Consider the following 20,094-nt stretch of genomic DNA (forward strand, 5'->3'; position numbering starts at 1 on the left):
CCAGGGCCCAGGTCTGGCGGTACTGCTCTAGCAGGTCCAGGGCCCAGGTCTGGCGGTACTGCTCTAGCAGGTCCAGGGCCCAGGTCTGGCGGTACTGCTCTAGCAGGTCCAGGCTCTGCAGGTCTGTGCTGTGGGGTTTAGCAGGTCCAGGGGGCCCGGTACTGCTCTAGCAGGTCCAGGGCCCAGGTCTGGCGGTACTGCTCTAGCAGGTCCAGGGCCCAGGTCTGGCGGTACTGCTGTAGGCCAGGTGCTGTGGGGGTTTACTGCCAGGGCCCAGTACTGCTCTAGCAGGTCCAGGCTCTGCTGTAGGCCATGTGCTGTGGGGGTTTACTGCCAGGGCCCAGTACTGCTCTAGCAGGTCCAGGGCCCAGGTCTGGCAGTACTGCTCTAGCAGGTCCAGGCTCTGCTGTAGGCCAGGTGCTATGGGGGTTTACTGCCAGGGCCCAGTACTGCTCTAGCAGGTCCAGGCTCTGCTGTAGGCCAGGTGCTGTGGGTGACAACCGGCATAGGTCATCTGGGAAGAGCAGCCATTCAACCTCTGAGTTGTTTAATCTCTCTCTCCCTCTCTCTATCAGGTGAGGAAGCACATCACAGACCTGTACGAGGATCTGAGAGATGGACACAACTTGATCTCCCTCCTGGAGGTCCTCTCTGGAGTCACCCTGGTAAGACACACACACACCCGGTCACCAACCTTCACACCTCGACAACCATCACACACACTGTCATGCCCGTTACATTGTGTACCGGGGCATGACCCTGCGACACACCCTCCCTCACATTGAGGAAGACCTCGAAGTGAACTCGGGTTGATTAAAACATTGTTGTCTAATAATGTCAATATTACAGTGAGGAAAATGTATGTGTCCCCATCTCAACCATTTATTCCTTATAGTGCACTACTTTTGACTAGAGGCCAATGGGGCCTGCTCACAAGTAGTGCACTATGTAGGGGATAGGGTGCCATTTCAGATGCAGCCAGAGACTTTCTTGGAGCACATGATGACTCATTTCCCGGAGCACATGATGACTCATTTCCCGGAGCACATGACTCATTGTAACTGACAGACGGGTGGACTAACATGAGACTGCTGACTAGGTCCACCTAGAGCAGGGGTGGGCAATTCTCGAGGGCCTAATTGGTGTCACAGTTTTGCCCCAGCTAACACACCTGACTCAAATAATCACCTAATCATGATCTTCAGTTTAGAATGCAATCTGATTAATCAGGTGTGTGTTCTAGGGATGGGGGAAAAGTGTGACACCAATCAGGCTCCCGAGGACTGGAGTTGCCCACCTCTTGATTTAGACGCTGATTCTCCTTTTACTATCTGTGTGACACATTCACCTCACATTTCAACCACAGAGAGTGTGTTACTGTGTGAGAGAGAGTGTGTTACTGTGTGAGAGAGAGTGTGTTACTGTGTGAGAGAGAGTGTGTTACTGTGTGAGAGAGAGTGTGTTACTGTGTGAGAGAGAGTGTGTTACTGTGTGAGAGAGAGTGTGTTACTGTGTGAGAGAGAGTGTGTTACTGTGTGAGAGAGAGTGTGTTACTGTGTGAGAGAGAGTGTGTTACTGTGTGAGAGAGAGTGTGTTACTGTGTGTGAGAGAGTGAGTGTGTTACTGTGTGAGAGAGTGAGTGTGTTACTGTGTGAGAGAGAGTGAGTGTGTTACTGTGTGTGAGAGAGTGAGTGTGTTACTGTGTGTGAGAGAGTGAGTGTGTTACTGTGTGTGAGAGAGAGTGTGTGTGTTACTGTGTGTGAGAGAGAGTGTGTGTTACTGTGTGTGAGAGTGTGTGTTACTGTGTGTGAGAGTGTGTGTTACTGTGTGTGAGAGTGTGTGTTACTGTGTGTGAGAGTGTGTGTTACTGTGTGAGAGAGAGTGTGTTACTGTGTGTGAGAGTGTGTGTTACTGTGTGTGAGAGTGTGTGTTACTGTGTGTGAGAGTGTGTGTTACTGTGTGTGAGAGTGTGTGTTACTGTGTGTGAGAGTGTGTGTTACTGTGTGTGAGAGAGTGTGTTACTGTGTATGAGAGAGGGAGAGAGAGACTGTGTGTGCGTGAGAGAGCGGGAGAGACTGTGTGTGTGCGTGAGAGAGCGGGAGAGACTGTGTGTGTGCGTGAGAGAGCTTGTGTGCGAGAGAGAGCTTGTGTGCGAGAGAGAGCGCTTGTGTGCGAGAGAGAGCGCTTGTGTGCGAGAGAGAGCGCTTGTGTGCGAGAGAGAGCGCTTGTGTGCGAGAGAGCTTGTGCGCGAGAGAGCTTGAGCGCGAGAGAGCTTGTGCGCGAGAGAGCTTGTGCGCGAGAGAGCTTGTGCGCGCGAGAGCTTGTGCGCGCGAGAGCTTGTGCGCGCGAGAGACTGTGTGTGCGAGAGCGAGCTACTGTGTGCGTGAGCTACTGTGCGAGAGCTACTGTGTGTGAGAGAGAGAGCTACTGTGCGAGAGCTACTGTGTGTGTGAGAGAGAGCTACTGTGCGAGAGCTACTGTGTGTGAGAGAGAGAGCTACTGTGTGAGAGCTACTGTGTGTGAGAGAGAGAGCTACTGTGTGAGAGCTACTGTGTGCGAGAGAGAGCGCTTGTGTGCGTGAGAGAGCTACTGTGTGCGTGAGAGAGAGCTTGTGTGCGTGAGAGAGCTACTGTGTGCGTGAGAGAGCTACTGTGTGCGTGAGAGAGCTACTGTGTGCGTGTGAGAGAGCTACTGTGTGCGTGAGAGAGCTACTGTGTGCGTGTGAGAGAGCTACTGTGTGTGTGTGAGAGAGAGCTACTGTGTGTGTGTGTGAGAGAGAGCTACTGTGTGAGAGAGCTACTGTGTGCGAGAGAGAGAGCTAGTGTGTGCGAGAGAGAGCTACTGTGTGCGTGAGAGCTACTGTGTGCGTGAGAGCTACTGTGTGTGAGAGAGCTACTGTGTGTGTGTGTGAGAGAGAGAGCTACTGTGTGCGTGAGAGAGCTACTGTGTGCGAGAGAGAGCTACTGTGTGCGTGAGAGAGCTACTGTGTGTGTGAGAAAGAGAGAGCTACTGTGTGAGAGAGCTACTGTGTGTGTGAGAGAGAGCTACTGTGTGTGTGAGAGAGAGCTACTGTGTGCGTGAGAGAGAGCTACTGTGTGTGTGAGAGAGCTACTGTGTGTGTGTGAGAGAGAGCTACTGTGTGTGTGTGAGAGAGCTACTGTGTGTGTGTGTGAGAGAGCTACTGTGTGTGTGTGTGAGAGAGCTACTGTGTGTGTGAGAGAGCTACTGTGTGTGAGAGAGAGCTACTGTGTGTGAGAGAGCTACTGTGTGTGTGAGAGAGAGAGCTACTGTGTGCGAGAGAGAGAGCTACTGTGTGCGAGAGAGCTACAAAAGAGAGAGAGCTACTGTGTGAGAGAGAGCTACTGTGTGAGAGAGAGCTACTGTGTGCGAGAGAGCTACTGTGTGAGAGAGAGCTACTGTGTGTGAGAGAGAGAGCTACTGTGTGCGTGAGAGAGCTACTGTGTGCGAGAGAGCTACTGTGTGTGTGAGAGAGCTACTGTGTGTGTGAGAGAGCTACTGTGTGTGAGAGAGCTACTGTGTGTGTGAGAGAGAGCTACTGTGTGTGTGAGAGAGAGAGAGCTACTGTGTGAGAGAGAGCTACTGTGTGTGAGAGAGAGAGCTACTGTGTGTGAGAGAGAGAGCTACTGTGTGTGAGAGAGAGAGCTACTGTGTGTGTGAGAGAGAGCTACTGTGTGTGTGTGAGAGAGCTACTGTGTGTGTGAGAGAGCTACTGTGTGTGTGAGAGAGCTACTGTGTGTGTGAGAGAGCTAGAGTGAGCTACTGTGTGTGAGAGCTACTGTGTGTGAGAGAGAGCTATTGTGTGTGTGAGAAAGAGAGAGCTACTGTGTGCTAGAGAGCTACTGTGTGTGAGAGAGAGAGCTACTGTGTGAGAGCTACTGTGTGCGAGAGAGAGCTACTGGGTGTGTGAGAGAGAGCTACTGTGTGAGAGAGAGCTACTGTGTGTGAGAGAGCTACTGTGTGTGAGAGAGAGAGAGCGCTACTGTGTGTGAGAGAGAGAGAGCTACTGTGTGTGTGTGAGAGAGAGCTACTGTGTGTGTGAGAGAGAGAGCTACTGTGTGTGTGAGAGAGAGCTACTGTGTGTGTGTGAGAGAGCGCTACTGTGTGTGTGAGAGAGAGCTACTGTGTGTGTGTGTGAGAGAGAGCTACTGTGTGTGAGAGAGAGCTACTGTGTGTGTGTGAGAGAGAGAGCTACTGTGTGAGAGAGCTACTGTGTGAGAGAGCTTCTGTGTGTGCGAGAGAGAGCTACTGTGTGTGTGAGAGAGAGCTACTGTGTGTGTGAGAGAGAGAGCTACTGTGTGTGTGAGAGAGAGCTACTGTGTGCTAGAGAGCTACTGTGTGCTTGAGAGCTACTGTGTGCGAGAGAGCTACTGTGTGTGCGAGAGAGAGCTACTGTGTGAGAGAGCTACTGTGTGAGAGAGCTACTGTGTGTGTGAGAGAGAGCTACTGTGTGAGAGAGAGAGCTACTGTGTGTGAGAGAGAGAGAGCTACTGTGTGTGAGAGAGAGCTACTGTGTGTGTGAGAGAGAGCTACTGTGTGCGAGAGAGAGCTACTGTGTGTGTGTGTGAGAGAGAGCTACTGTGTGTGTGTGAGAGAGAGCTACTGTGTGTGTGTGAGAGAGAGCTACTGTGTGTGTGAGAGAGAGCTACTGTGTGTGTGAGAGAGAGCTACTGTGTGTGTGAGAGAGAGCTACTGTGTGTGTGGGAGAGAGCTACTGTGTGTGTGGGAGAGAGCTACTGTGTGTGTGAGAGAGAGAGCTACTGTGTGTGGGAGAGAGAGCTACTGTGTGTGTGGGAGAGAGAGCTACTGTGTGTGAGAGAGAGCTACTGTGTGTGCGAGAGAGAGCTACTGTGTGCGAGAGAGCTACTGTGTGTGAGAGAGAGCTACTGTGTGCGAGAGAGAGCTACTGTGTGCGAGAGAGAGCTACTGTGTGCGAGAGAGCTACTGTGTGCGAGAGAGAGCTACTGTGTGCGAGAGAGAGCTACTGTGTGCGAGAGAGAGCTACTGTGTGTGTGTGAGAGAGAGCTGTGTGTGTGTGTGTGTGAGAGAGAGCTACTGTGTGTGTGTGTGAGAGAGAGCTACTGTGTGTGTGTGAGAGAGAGAGCTACTGTGTGTGAGAGAGAGAGAGCTACTGTGTGTGTGAGAGAGAGCTACTGTGTGTGTGAGAGAGAGCTACTGTGTGTGTGTGAGGAGAGAGAGCTACTGTGTGTGTGAGAGAGAGAGAGCTACTGTGTGTGTGAGAGAGAGCTACTGTGTGTGTGAGAGAGAGCTACTGTGTGCGAGAGAGAGCTACTGTGTGCGAGAGAGAGCTACTGTGTGCGAGAGAGGGCTACTGTGTGCGAGAGAGGGCTACTGTGTGCGAGAGAGGGCTACTGTGTGTGAGAGAGAGAGAGAGAGCTACTGTGTGTGTGTGAGAGAGCTACTGTGTGTGTGAGAGAGAGCTACTGTGTGTGTGTGAGAGAGAGAGCTACTGTGTGTGTGTGTGAGAGAGAGAGAGCTACTGTGTGTGTGTGTGAGAGAGAGAGCTACTGTGTGTGTGAGAGAGAGCTACTGTGTGTGTGTGAGAGAGAGCTACTGTGTGTGTGTGAGAGAGAGAGCTACTGTGTGTGTGAGAGAGAGAGCTACTGTGTGTGTGAGAGAGAGCTACTGTGTGTGTGTGAGAGAGAGAGCTACTGTGTGTGAGAGAGAGAGCTACTGTGTGTGTGAGAGAGAGAGAGCTACTGTGTGTGTGTGAGAGAGCTACTGTGTGTGCGAGAGAGAGCTACTGTGTGCGAGAGAGAGCTACTGTGTGCGAGAGAGAGCTACTGTGTGTGAGAGAGAGAGGGCTACTGTGTGCGAGAGAGGGCTACTGTGTGCGAGAGAGGGCTACTGTGTGCGAGAGAGGGCTACTGTGTGCGAGAGAGAGAGCTACTGTGTGCGAGAGAGAGCTACTGTGTGTGTGAGAGAGAGCTACTGTGTGTGTGAGAGAGAGAGCTACTGTGTGTGTGTGAGAGAGAGCTACTGTGTGTGTGTGAGAGAGAGAGAGCTACTGTGTGTGTGTGAGAGAGAGCTACTGTGTGTGTGAGAGAGAGCTACTGTGTGTGTGTGAGAGAGAGCTACTGTGTGTGTGAGAGAGAGCTACTGTGTGTGTGTGAGAGAGAGCTACTGTGTGTGTGTGAGAGAGCTACTGTGTGTGTGTGAGAGAGAGAGCTACTGTGTGTGTGAGAGAGAGAGCTACTGTGTGTGTGTGAGAGAGAGCTACTGTGTGTGTGTGAGAGAGGGCTACTGTGTGCGAGAGAGGGCTACTGTGTGCGAGAGAGGGCGGGCTACTGTGTGCGAGAGAGGGCGGGCTACTGTGTGCGAGAGAGGGCGGGCTACTGTGTGTGTGAGAGAGAGGGCTACTGTGTGAGAGAGAGAGGGCTACTGTGTGCGAGAGAGAGGGCTACTGTGTGCGAGAGAGAGGGCTACTGTGTGCGAGAGAGGGCTACTGTGTGCGAGAGAGAGAGAGCTACTGTGTGTGTGAGAGAGAGAGAGCTACTGTGTGTGTGAGAGAGAGAGAGCTACTGTGTGTGTGAGAGAGAGAGAGCTGCTGTGTGAGAGAAAGAGAGAGCTACTGTGTGTGTGCGAGAGATAAAGCTACTGTGTGCGAGAGAGAAAGCTACTGTGTGAGAGAGAGAAAGCTACTGTGTTAGAGAGAGCTACTGTGTGCGAGAGAGAGAGCTACTGTGTGCGAGAGAGAGAGAGCTACTGTGTGCGAGAGAGAGAGCTACTGTGTGCGAGAGAGAGAGAGCTACTGTGTGCGAGAGAGAGAGAGCTAATGTGTGTGAGAGAGCTACTGTGTGTGTACTGGAGGAACATTTCATCTTGCTTTTCAGAAATGTGGCCTCTTAGCAGTTTACTTCTTGATTACTGCCTCAGCTGCATTTTTCATTTCTTCCTGCTCTACCTCTTTCTCATGTTCTCTTTCTCTTTGATCTCTTTCTTTTGGACAATCACCTCATCTTCATCCCTCCATACAATTCTTTCATCCTCCATCCACTCTTCTCTCACTCTCCTCATCCCCCCCCTTCCCCTCTGGACGGCAGCAGCTCAAGGGCGTGTCCTCGCTGAGGAGGGTGTGTATCTCCCGAGCTCCCCCGCTCATCTTGCTCGGGGGGGAGGAGGTGGAGGATGGAGCTCAGGGAGTACGTTTGACCCCCCCCGGATCCTCACCCCATAGACAGTGCTTTAAGACTGCATGCGCGTGAAGTGCATTTGAGTTCTATCCCAAGACACACATTTACATGCTGACGTGTCTCATGTCTCACACAAGCATTTTCACACTACAAGCAGTACAACAGGGTAACCAGACACAACCTCCTTAGACATTCCTTCAAGGGTTAAATAGGCTTTTTTAATGGTTTTATTTTGTCAGCATCTTGGCTGGGGCTGTGTAACTGTGGCCTCTTCTCCCCCTGACATTCCCCTGACCTCTCGTCCTCTGAATGGAGTTCTCTGTTTGGCCTGAGTGTTCCTCATAACCCTGCTTCTATACTGGTACTGCAGCGTTGACTATACCCAGCACAGCACACTGTGACACACACTCCTGCATCTTGCATTTCTAGCAGCTTTGCTGTGTGTGTTTTCTTTTCTCTGTGTGTGTGTGTTCTGTCAGACTGTTAGTGATTGACCGAGTGAATGTGTGTGAATCAGCCAGCCAAGGACTGTGTGTTTTGAGAGAGCGGCAGGGGAAAGTGTGTGTGTGTGTGTGTTTGAGAAAAGTATTAGACTGTTTAAACCAGCATGGTTTGCAGATGTACCTTTTCTGGTTTGGAGAATGTTTTTCCTGGGTTGTTTCCTGCTCTGCTGTGAGGATGCTTGTTGGCATGTCTTTGACAACAGTTGAAGACAGCGCCCTCTAGGATAATGCCGTGCCATTACAGCGGCCCAGGCGTAGTTTTCCCCCCTCACTGCACTTTGAATTGGGAACGTCACTTGTCACGGCTTATATATCTCTCTCACTGGTCAGCATTGTGAGAAGATCTCCCGTTCCCCCCCCCATACACTCATCTCTCTCCCTGTCGTGCTTCCCCCCCCATACACTCATCTCTCTCTCTGTCGTGCTTCCCCCCCTTCAGCCCAGAGAAAAGGGTCGCATGCGATTCCACCGGCTCCAGAATGTCCAGATCGCCCTGGACTTCCTCAAACAGAGACAGGTACAACTGACACACACACACACACACACACCTGCCGCTTTCAAACCCACACAATATTTCAGCAGGTACTCATGCGCTCAGCAATACACATTGAGCCGAACTAAAGCCACACTCAGACGTCTGCTGTTGGAAATAGATTTTTGTTTGTTTATTTAGTTTGGTCTATTTTGCCATTTAAAAAAAAACAACAAAAAAACCATACAAAGCATATCCATAAATAAAATCATTGAGATGACCTTTCTCTTGGTCCCCTGTCCCAATGTCTCAGCTCTGCATGACTGGGCCTCCCAGATGATCACAGTCACACCTCACGCATCACTGCCCAATGCTGCACCTCTGTCTTAGAGACACCTGCTCCTACTTGACACGGACTGCACCTCTGTGGCCTTCAGCGGCTTCCTCTCCTGGTTTCATTGCTTTTATATGCACCGGTGTGTGAAAGCAGGATGGAATCAGGAGGCTATTCACACAAAATATAGCCTTTTTAGTCTTGCAATGGTGTCATGTGATGACTGGTTAATAACATGGAGCACATGGTTACCCAGCTCTGTTCCAGGTCAATGCTTTAGTTCACCACTAGGCCTGTCGTTTAGATCCTCCCCTTCTCCACGTTCCAGGTCAACGCTTTAGTTAACCACTTTAGTTCACCACTAGGCCTAGGTGTTTAGATCCTCCCGTTCGTTCCAGGTCACGTTCCAGGTCAACGCTTTAGTTCACCACTAGGCCTGGCGTTTAGATCCTCCAGTTCTACACGTTCCAGGTCAACGCTTTAGTTCACCACTAGGCCTGGCGTTTAGATCCTCCCGTTCTCCACGTTCCAGGTCAATGCTTTAGTTCACCACTAGGCCTGGCGTTTAGATCCTCCAGTTCTACACGTTCCAGGTCAATGCTTTAGTTCACCACTAGGCCTGGCGTTTAGATCCTCCCGCTCTACACGTTCCAGGTCAACACTTTAGTTCACCACTAGGCCTGGCGTTTAGATCCTCCCGTTCTACACGTTCCAGGTCAATGATTTAGTTCACCACTAGGCCTTAGCGTTTAGATCCTCCAGTTGTACACGTTCCAGGTCAATGCTTTAGTTCACCACTAGGCATGGCGTTTAGATCCTCCCATTCTACACGTTCCAGGTCAACGCTTTAGTTCACCACTAGGCCTGGCGTTTAGATCCTCCAGTTCTACACGTTCCAGGTCAACGCTTTAGTTCACCACTAGGCCTGGTCAAATGTTTAGTTCAACCCCATCCTCCAGTTTCTACACGTTGGCCAGGTCCCAGGTCAACGCTAATCTTTAGTTCACCAGGCCTGTGACATTTTTAGGCCTGGTCATTTAAATCCTAGGCCCGTTTAGTTCCAATCACTTCCAGTTGTGACACGTTCCAGGTCAACGCTTTAGTTCACCACTAGGCCTGGCGTTTAGATCCTCCAGTTCTACACGTTCCAGGTCAACGCTTTAGTTCACCACTAGGCCTGGCATTTAAATCCTCCCGTTCTACACATTCCAGGTCAAACTGGTGAACATCCGGAACGATGACATAACAGATGGCAACCCCAAGCTGACACTGGGCCTCATCTGGACCATCATCCTGCACTTCCAGGTCTGTGCTGCTCTATGTGTTCTAGTTCTATGTTGCGGTTTGCCACCCTGCTCCGTACATTGTTTTATGTTGTGTTTTTGTGTTGTGTACATGGCACGCTGGCTACGTCCTGTTGACCTCTGGCCAGGTCCACCTCACAAGAGGTGTTTAACCTCGAGGGTCTTTACCAGGTTTAATAAAGGTTAAATGAAAATGAATCAATAAAAACATCAGATTTCTATGTTGTGGCTAATCTCTGGTTGGTTTGCCAGCCTGCCCTGCAACCAAATCACTTTTTAATAACATCACTTTTTTCCAAATAGAGTTTACAGTTCTACAAATCATCATAATTCTCACCTCGTGACATTTGTTAGTGATGTCGCTGTTTTCAGCTGCCTCTCTGTCCATATGACTAAAGACAGTCATTTATTATTTAGGCTAGTTCTCCCGGCCTCGGTCCGTTGTGGCCTGCAGTCTGGTTCCAATCACTTAGAGACTGAGTTGGTGACAATCCTAAGAGCGAATGGTGGATACCGATCTCTCAGCCACATCCTCTACTGTAGTATTGGGTGTGTTTGGGCACAGCTAGAGAGTTCTGTGCAGGAGCAGACTAGATTTCGAAGTCTTTAGTCCATCTTGCCGGTGTGGGAGTTTACTTGACTTGCTTTGTCTGTAGATGCTGTGCTGACCTGCTTGTTGCAGAGACTGCTCTAGGGAAGCCTCATAAGGCTCTGGTTTGGTGTTTGGCGTGTGTGTGTGTGCACACATGTTAATTTTAAAGACACTCATAGCAGTGTTTAAAAGATGGATACGAGTGGCTGTGTGTGTCACATAGTTTACCTTGGCATGTCCTTGTGTTGTGGTGGAGAACAACTACCAGGCAGGGCATTGCAGTAGGTCAGGTCCCAAAGCACTAGCACCATAGAGGGACACACACACATACATACAGCTGGCCTCAGGAACCCAGGCGTGAATGTTTGAGGTCTAATCAGTCAAGCAAACCCAAAGCTACTCTTCCTGTATCCACAAATAATACATCTTCAACTAAATGTTCTCCTTTTTAGAAGTCAAACTTCTCTATCGAAGGTAGAAAAAGACAGAAATGAGAGCGCCATTTTGTCAATCAGCTGCACTTCCCATGCCCGGCCACTAGGATGTGCTGTGGGCAAAACAGAGCGATGATGATATGACCTCACAGGGTGACGTCGGCAAGAAGGTTGCCACGGAGACACGCCGCATGACTACGCAGCCACTTCATTCAGCATGATTCAGCAGAATGGTGTGAGCCCAGGGGGAGGAAGGGCGGGGGGGAGAGGGAGGGTGGTGAAGTGGTGCAGAACGAGGGATAGAGGTAGATGGGGGGGGGGGGGAGAACTCTGTGCTGATGGACAGAATGGGAGCTGAAAACTACTGTTGCACTGAAGGAGACAGAAGAGGAGGAAATGAAAGAGAGAAGATGGAAGAATAGAGCAGTCGTTTTACAGTTGCGGGTAAATTGAATCAAACCAAATGTTATTTGTCATATGCTTCATAAACTACAGGTGTTGACTAACAGTGAAGTCACAGCCCTTCCCAACAACGCAGAGGGAAAATTAGAGAAATAATTGAAAAATAGTAACATGAGGAATAAATACGCGATGAGTAACGATATCTTGGCTATATACACTGAACAAAAATATAAACGCAAAAGTGTTGGTCCCATGTTTCATGAGCTGAAATATAAGATCCCAGAAATGTTCCATACACACAAATTATTATTTTTCTCAAATTTTGTGCACAAATTGGTTTACATCCCTGTTAGTGAGCATTTCTCATCTGCCAAGATAATCCATCCACCTGACAGGTGTGGCATATCAAGAAGCTGATTAAACAGCATGATCATTACACAGGTGCAACTTGTGCTGGGGACAATTAAAGGCCACTGTAAAATGTACAGTTTTGTCACGCAACACAATGCCACAGATGTCTCACGTTTTGAGGGAGCGTGCAATTGGCATGCTGACTGCAGGAATGTCCACCAGAGCTGTTGCTAGATAATTGAATGTTAATTTCTCTACCATAAACTGCCACGGTCATTTTAGAGAATTTTGCTGCACGTTCAACCGGCCTCACAACCGTAGACCATGTGTAACCACGCTAGGGTTCGTCCGAGACCAGCCACCTTTTTATAGCTGTTGAAACTGTGTGTGTGAACAACCTGAGAATTTCTGCAAAAACTCACTGTCTCAGTGGAAGCTGAGCTCGTCATCCTCACCAGGGTCTTGACCTGACTGCAGTTCGGTGTCGTAACCGACTTCAGTGGGCAAATGCCCAACTTCGATGGCCACTGGCACGCTGGGGAAGAGTGTTCTTCACGGAGGAATCCTGGTTTCAACTGTACCGGGCAGATTGCTGACAGCGTATATGTCTGAGTGTAGGCGAGCGGTTTTCTGATGTCAACGTTGTGAACAGAGTGGCCCAGGGTGGCAGGGGTTATGGTATGGTCAGGCTTAAGCTACGGACAACAAACACAATTGCATTTTATAGATGGCAATTTGAATGCACAGCGATACCGTGACGAGATCCTGAGGCCCATTGTTGTGCCATTCATCCGCCGCCATCACCTCATGTATCAGCATAGTAACTCACGGCCCGTGTCGCAAGGATCTGTACACAATTATTAGGAGCTGAAAATGTCCCAGTTCTCCCATGGCCTGTATACTCACCAGGATGTGTCACTCATTGAGCATTTTTGGGATGCTCTGGATCGATGTATTTGGCTAAGGTGTATGTAAACCTCCAACTTCAACTGTATATATGTGCATATATGTATATATACAGTTGAAGTTTACATACACCTTAGCCAAATACATTTAAACTCAGTTTTTCACAATTCCTGACATGTAATCCTCGTAAAGAATTCCCTGTCTTAGGTCAGTTAGCATCACCACTTTATTTTTAAGAATGTGAAACGTCAGAATGACAGTAGAGTGATTTATTTCAGGTGTTATTTCTTTCATCACATTCCCAGTGGGTCAGAATTGGATGACCCATTTGCAACCAAGCTTTAACTTCCTGACTGATGTCTTGAGATGTTGCTTCAATATATCCACATCATTTTCTTTCCTCATGATGCCATCTATTTTGTGAAGTGCACCAGTCGCTCCTGCAGCAAAGCATCCCCGCGACATGATGCTGCCACCCCCGTGCTTCACGGTTGGGATTGTGTTCTTCGGCTTGCAAGCCTCCCCCTTTTTCCTCCAAACATAACGATGGTCATTATGGCCAAACAGTTCTATTTTTGTTTCATCGGACCAGAGGACATTGCTCCAAAAAGTATGATCTTTGTCCCCATGTGCAGTTGCAAACCGTAGTCTGTTTTTTTTATGGCGGTTTTGGAGCAGTGGCTTCTTCCTTGCTGAGCAGCCTTTCAGGTTATGTCGATATAGGACTTGTTTTACTGTGGATATAGATACTTTTGTACCCGTTTCCTCCAGCATCTTCACAAGGTCCTTTGCTGTTGTTCTGGGATTGATTTGCACTTTTCTCACCAAAGTACGTTCGTCTCTAGGAGACAGAACGCGTCTCCTTCCTGAGCGGTAGATGGCTGCGTGGTCCCATGGTGTTTATACTTGCGTACTATTGTTTGTACAGATGAACGTGGTACCTTCAGGCATTTGGAAATTGCTCCCAAGGATGAACCAGACTTGTCTACAATTTTGTTTCTGAGATCTTGGCTGATTTCATTTTGATTTTCCCATGATGTCAAGCAAAGAGGCACTGAGTTTGAAGGTCGGCCTTGAAATACATCCACAGGTACTCCTCCAATTGACTCAAATTATGTCAATTAGTTTATTAGAAGCTTCTAAAGCCATGACATTTTCTGGAATTTTCCAAGCTGTTTAAAGGCACAGTCAACTTAATGTATGTTAACTTCGGACCCACTGGAATTGTTATGTAGTGAATTATAAGTGAAATAATCTGTATGTAAACAATTGTTGGAAAAATTACTTGTCATGCACAAAGTAGATGTCCTAACCGACTTGCCAAAACTATAGTTTGTTAAGAAGAAATTTGTGGAGTGGTTGAAAAACGAGTTTTAATGACTCCAACCTAAGTGTATGTAAACTTCTGACTTCAAGTGTGTGTGTGCTTGTGTGTGTGTGTGTGTGGAATGAAAAATGGTCATTAAGTACTCAGCCCCTTTGTTCAGGCAAGCCTGAATTAGTTCAGGGGTAAAATTGGCTTAAATCACATAAGTAACATGGACTCACTCTGTGTGAAATAACAGGGATTGACATGATTTTTGAACGACTAAACCTCTGTCCCCCATACCTACTGTAAGTCTGTAAGGTCCCTCAATCAAGGGTTGAATTTGAAAAATTCAGTTAAGAGCAAATTCTTATTTACAATGACAGCCTACACCGGCCAAATCCGGACGACGCTGGGCCGATTGTGCACCACCCTATGGGACTCCCAATCACGGGCCAGTTGTGATTCAGCCTGGATGAAATTGGATTCCAAGCACAGATTCAACTACAAGGACCAGGGAGCTTTTCGAAAGCCTCATAAAGAAGGGTTGTGATTGGTAGATGGGTAGCAACCATCACAAATCAGACATTGAATATCTCTTTTAAGCATGGTCAAGTTAATAATTATGCTGTGGATGATGTATTAAACCATCAAAGATGCAGTCGTCCTCCTGAGCAGAGCTGAAGGACAGGAAGGATGTCACAGGGATGTCACCATGAGGCCATTGGTGATATTTTTTAAAACAGCTACAGAGTTCAATGGCTGTGATGGGATTGAGGATGAATCAACAACATTGTAGTGGCTCCACAATAATGACCTAAATGACAGAGTGAGAAGAATACAAATATACATCCAGAAAAATATTCCAAAACATACATCTTGTATGCAACAAGGCACTAAAGTAATACTGAGAATTAAACATAACAGTGAAGGTATACCTACACTTTCTGACCTAAAATGCAAAGCATTCTATTCGGGGCAAATCCAACACATCACTGTGTTAACTGCCTCCTTATTATCAAGCGTGGTGGTGCTGGCTGCATCATGTTATGGGTATGCTTGACATCAGCAAATACTGGGGAGTTTTTCAGGATGAACATAAACGTAATCGAGCGACGCACAGAAAAAAATCCTAGATGAAATCCTGGTTCAGTCTGCATTACACCAGAGACTGGGAGAGAAATTCACCTTTTCTGCAGGACAGTAACCTACAAAACAAGGCCAAATCTACGCTGGAGTTGCTTACCAAGGAGACACTGAATGTTCCTGAGTGGCCGAGTTACAGTTTGACTTCAATCTGCTTAAAAATGTATCTATGGCAAGTGATATAAATAGTTTTCTAGCCATGATCCTCAACTTCTTGATAGAGCTTAAAGAATTTTGATAAGAATAATAGGCAAGTATTGTACAATCCAGGTGAGCAAAGCTCTGAGAATTACCCAGGAAGACTCACAGCTGTAACCGACGACAAAGGGTTTTCTAACATGTGTCGACTCAGGGAGATGAATACTATATTTGAGTTATTGAATTTGTGTTCATCTTTAAATCATGTTAGTGTTTTGAATTGAATCCATTTCAATCCCACTTTGTGACACAATAGAATGTGAAGAAATCCAATGGAGTGTACGAGTCCCAAAGAGTTGTTGCTAGGAGGGTCAGTGCAGCCAGCCCAGGTCCCTGTTAAGACCGAGGACACCGAGACAGACTGCACAGTGTCATAGTGAGACGAGAGTACATCAACTTAATGTAGACGGGGGGGGGGGGGGTTACATATGTGGACATGGGTAAAAAAAAGTCTGAACAGCACATTATGACCTGGGATTTGCAAGGAGCAACAATGTCTCTGGGAGTCACCAGATGGCATGTTAAAAAGCACATATTAATTTATTGTAATGATTACAGGCAAGGATTTCGGGTTTGGTTTTAGTAGGTAAAATGTGGGGTCAGAAAACACTGCATGGCCAGAAAGTAGGTGAGGGAAGTTATTCCAGGAAACTGTCCCCCTGAAGTTCGCTGCTGAATGGAGGACTCTGTCAGGCCAAAAGGAGAATTCGTCATTGGACGAAGCTCTGTTGTTAGGGGTAGAACCACACAGGCCTATGACTCCACACTCTGTCATGTCTAGTTAAGACCAGTTCTTCATTATTTCAAAGATGTGTCACGTTAGCAAAGCATTCTCTCTGACTGCAGGCGAGACAAGTTGCTGTCTCAGCGGTGCTTCTCAACACCAGCCACTTCAATTCCATTTTAGACAGACTCAGCCCTGCTCCAGCCCTCAAGGCAGCAATGTCTGGCAGTTGTCCTCTACTTGGTACTTAATCCATCAGTTGAAGTCAATGTTTGGCTATGACGTTCACTCCCCTAACAGATAATAGTTGTCTCTGTCATTGTAAATAAGAATTTGTTCTTAACTGACTTGCCTAGTTAAATAAAATAAATTAATTAAAAAGGACACCTTCTCCAAAAGGTTTTGTGTTTTACAACAATATATTCTGGGGACAAGCCTCGTAGTATACTATATGGATCATTGCACATGTTTGTGACCTGCCTCTATTATTGAAAAATGTATAGCGCTATGTAAATTCAGTACGCATAATTTACCCTGATGCAACAGTGGTTCAAGGTTGACTGCAGCTCTTCACTTTCACCACTAGGGGTCACCAGTTGTCCTAGCTTCATAAATAACCCTGCGCACTAACAATGCTCTCAGCCAACAACACCCCATCCCTCTCACAAACCCCGCCTCTCCCTGAGCTGTGGCTGCATGCGATTGGCTAATCCACTCTGGCCTGGCTCTTTAATTTGTGTAAATCAAAGTTTATTAGTCACATGTGCCGAATACAACAGGACCTTCCGATGAAATGCTTACTTACAAGCCTTTAACCAACAATTACAATTGAAGTAATAGAGTAAAGAAAATATTTAGTCAATAAACTAAAGTTTAGAAAATATATATAAAATCAACAAAATGTAACAGAACAAAATTACACAACAATAACGAGGCTATACACAGGGGGTACGGTACCGAGTCAATGTGCAGGGGTACAGGTTAGTCGAGGTCATTACTATAAACCGCCTAACCTCTATCAATTAGAGGGTGAAACATCAAAACCGACCTGAAATCAGCTTTTCAACACAACCTACATTCTCTCTAAATGCTAATTATGTTGTGGCAGAAAGAATTGCATCGTAAATGTGACAGCGTTCAGGTAGCTAATTGGTAGTTTGATGTGCTTCCAGCACATCATATATCCATGGGGAAGGCCTCAGAGACCTGATTGCAGGTCTTATTGTCTGTTTTCAAGGGGAGGTAATGGGAGAGCTGTGGATTGGACTCCTCTACAAGTAGCTGATCTACCATCCCTGGAGAATACTTTGTGTTTATGTTTGCAATGGGATTTATTTTGGGTCTGTGGGTAGATCTCTACGCTGCCGTACACTGCCTCAGGTCTGTGTGTGTGTGTGTGCGTGTGTTTCTTGATGTGGACTGTGTTTGTGTGCTCGTACAGTTGTCTACCACCCACACGCACAGTGAGATTTGAGTGTTTAGTGTGTGTGTGTGTGTGTGTGTGTGTGTGTGTGTGTGTGTGAAAAAGCTGTAACTGGTGCAAAGGCTCTCTTTCATTCTCTCCCTAATTTCCCCAAACTCCTCAACACCCTCCTCTCCTGCATCTTTCTTTACTCTTTTTCAACTTGCTTTAATGATCTCTGGTATTGCAGAGAATCAACACCTATTTATTTTTCTGCCGCAGCTGGCCGACCTGGGAAGCATTTGACTCGTGTCTTTGTGGAGCCAGACCGATATATCGGTTCGCTGATCTTAACAGCTGATATTGGGCTTTTTACCAACACATCGGTGTCGGATACATGGTAACCGATATTCAATACATAGTATGGAATAAGGAAATGTCATGCTTATCTAATCTTTTACGGCCATTCTCATGATGTCATTATTGTCACAATGTAAGAAATGAACTTCTGAAACATATTTCTTGGACATTTGCTATTTTGGATGACAATGTATGAGAACACAGTGTGGAACAGTGGATATTTTTCATTTTCACTGCTGTAACAGTCTATTTAAGCGATAAGGCCCGAGGGGGTGTGGTATATGGCCTATCTACCACGGCTTAGTGCTGTTCTTATGCATGACACATTGCAGAGTGCCTAGATACAGCCTTTAGCCGTGGTATATTGGTCATATATCACACACCCCCCTGATATACCACGGCTGTCAGCCAATCAGCATTTAGGGCTCAAACCAGCCATTTTATAATGGAGGATATAAAATATCTATCTGTCTCGGACCCCCCAAAAAATAGCATATGTGTGTGTGTGTGTGTGTGTGTGTCACACCAAGAGAGCAGTAGAGAGTATGCCAGAGAGAGAGCGAGAGGAGGGCGGGAGGGCGTAACGAGGAAGCGGATAGGAGGAGGAGAAAATAGGGTGGGAGAAAGAGAGCAAGAGCTGCAGAGGTTGTGAAGATAGAGCGCTTTTCTCTTTGCCTGCGAGCGACGGAGAGCACGAGAAGCCAGCGACAGAGAGAGGAATACAGGCTGCCTACTGTTACTGTGTCTCCCGGTTTCCCCTGGATCTACAGACCTCGGCTCACACATACACACGCAGGATTCTTACACACACAGCTGATTGGAGGATCGCCCAGCCCTGCAGGCACACACACACACACACTCTTGCTCTCTCTTCAGCTGCACACACACACATTTTGCGACTCTCCCGGGAACACTGTGTTTATTGGATCAATCCGACCATGCCTGTCTGACGGGGACCTTGTTCTCCCTTCATTCGGATCCACCTCTCCTCCATCTCTCTCTATAACCAACCAAGGAGCTGCAGCCTACCGGACTTGTCCTCTGCCTTTGCCTTACCCAGTCAACTGCTCGTTTGCAGGCAGCGTCAGGAGGACAGCTAAAGCTGGGGATACTGGACCTTCCCTCACCAAGTCGAACTCAGTTTAGACCCAGCCTCCTGTAGCCCCGCCTCCTGTAGCCCAGCCCAGCCACCACTGCTAATTCCATTAACCAGACCAGAGGAGACGAGAGGGAGTGCCTTTTTAACCAACCGCCTGTCTGTCTTCAACCAGACCCTCTTTGCATGACCGCCTGGGGACTCTGGGAACACATAGAGACCTGGAGGATTGTGGATGCTTATATACTCGAGTACTGGAGCAGTGTTGAAGACTGTCAGCAGGGATGACTGAAAAAGCCTGCCTGGCTGACAGACAGTTCTAAGGTTGGAGATGGACTGAGGGGTTGGTGACTGGATAGCACGATCTCCCAGCAATCCTCTGTTGGAGGGGAAGGGGGGGGGGGGGTGGTAAGATCAAGGCCGGTATCAATGGGGGAGCCACGTGACGTCTGGAAAGCTAAAGGTGGGGTCTCTACTCCCTACCTCGACGTGCTCTGGCTTTGAACCTGATCAAGCACCCAGAGACAAAGCTACAGGAACCACTACCAGCTTCCCGAGTTGTCTGGATTTTCTATGAGACCACGCTGCAGGTATCTTACCACTCCGAATGCAATGTGTGACTGGTCATCATTGAAGGAATGGGACGCCTACCTTTCAGGATCTCTTCACCTCTCTTCCTGGTCCCATGGTTACCTGTATCACTTGGAGACTTTCGGGTCAGCACCGTAACGTTGCTTCAACGCCCCCGTAGGTTTCCTTCGTACTGAGACCTCTCTGTGGTTAACCGCCGGGGTAACCGAAGGAAATCAAACGACACGTGACGCAGTGACTCCATGAACGGGGGATTGTGGAGAATGGCGAGAAGTCCGAGTCGCCGCCATCGATGCTCTGATTTGAGTTAACAGCCGGTCAGACTATTGGCTGACTGTCCACTATCACCCACCTCCAATCTGGATGGTGGATATTAGCACGCTGTCTCGGCAGAATGGGACTCCACCGGGTCCTGCAGAGCTAATGCCATCTCCACTTCTACTACGATGACTGTTGTTGGCTGTTACGGCGCTGACAGCGATTAACATTATCGCAGGAGCGGAGAGTTATTAATAATATATGATTGTAGATACCTGGAGGCGAGCCTGGATAAAGTACTTGGATGACAGTACCCCCTGAACGACAGGGGAAACAAATGACCAACAAACTGTGTGTGTGCCGGATGGCGGAAGCAGAGCATGTGGATATATTGAATTGTTTTATTCCGCTGCCGAGCGACTGATGTGCACCGAGTCAGACACATTGCATGTGTGAGTGTGTGTCTGACGGTGTGTGTGTGTGTGTCTGCACTGCAGCTCCCTCGCGTCTCACACTCTGAGGAATTGCAGATATGAGACGAGC

The 20,094-nt window shown here is 47.9% G+C and overlaps 1 protein-coding gene across 1 annotated transcript in view; it reads left to right on the forward strand.

The window, feature by feature from the left end:
• LOC135550031 (microtubule-actin cross-linking factor 1-like) overlaps nucleotides 1-20,094 on the forward strand; it is a 264,531-nt gene that overhangs the window by 115,141 nt on the left and 129,296 nt on the right. The window contains 3 exon segments of the mRNA XM_064980467.1: nucleotides 576-665; nucleotides 8,115-8,192; nucleotides 9,694-9,786. Coding sequence (XP_064836539.1) covers nucleotides 576-665; nucleotides 8,115-8,192; nucleotides 9,694-9,786 — 261 coding nt within the window.

Source organism: Oncorhynchus masou, chromosome 12 (genome assembly GCF_036934945.1).
Source record: "Oncorhynchus masou masou isolate Uvic2021 chromosome 12, UVic_Omas_1.1, whole genome shotgun sequence".
NCBI lineage: Eukaryota > Metazoa > Chordata > Actinopteri > Salmoniformes > Salmonidae > Oncorhynchus > Oncorhynchus masou.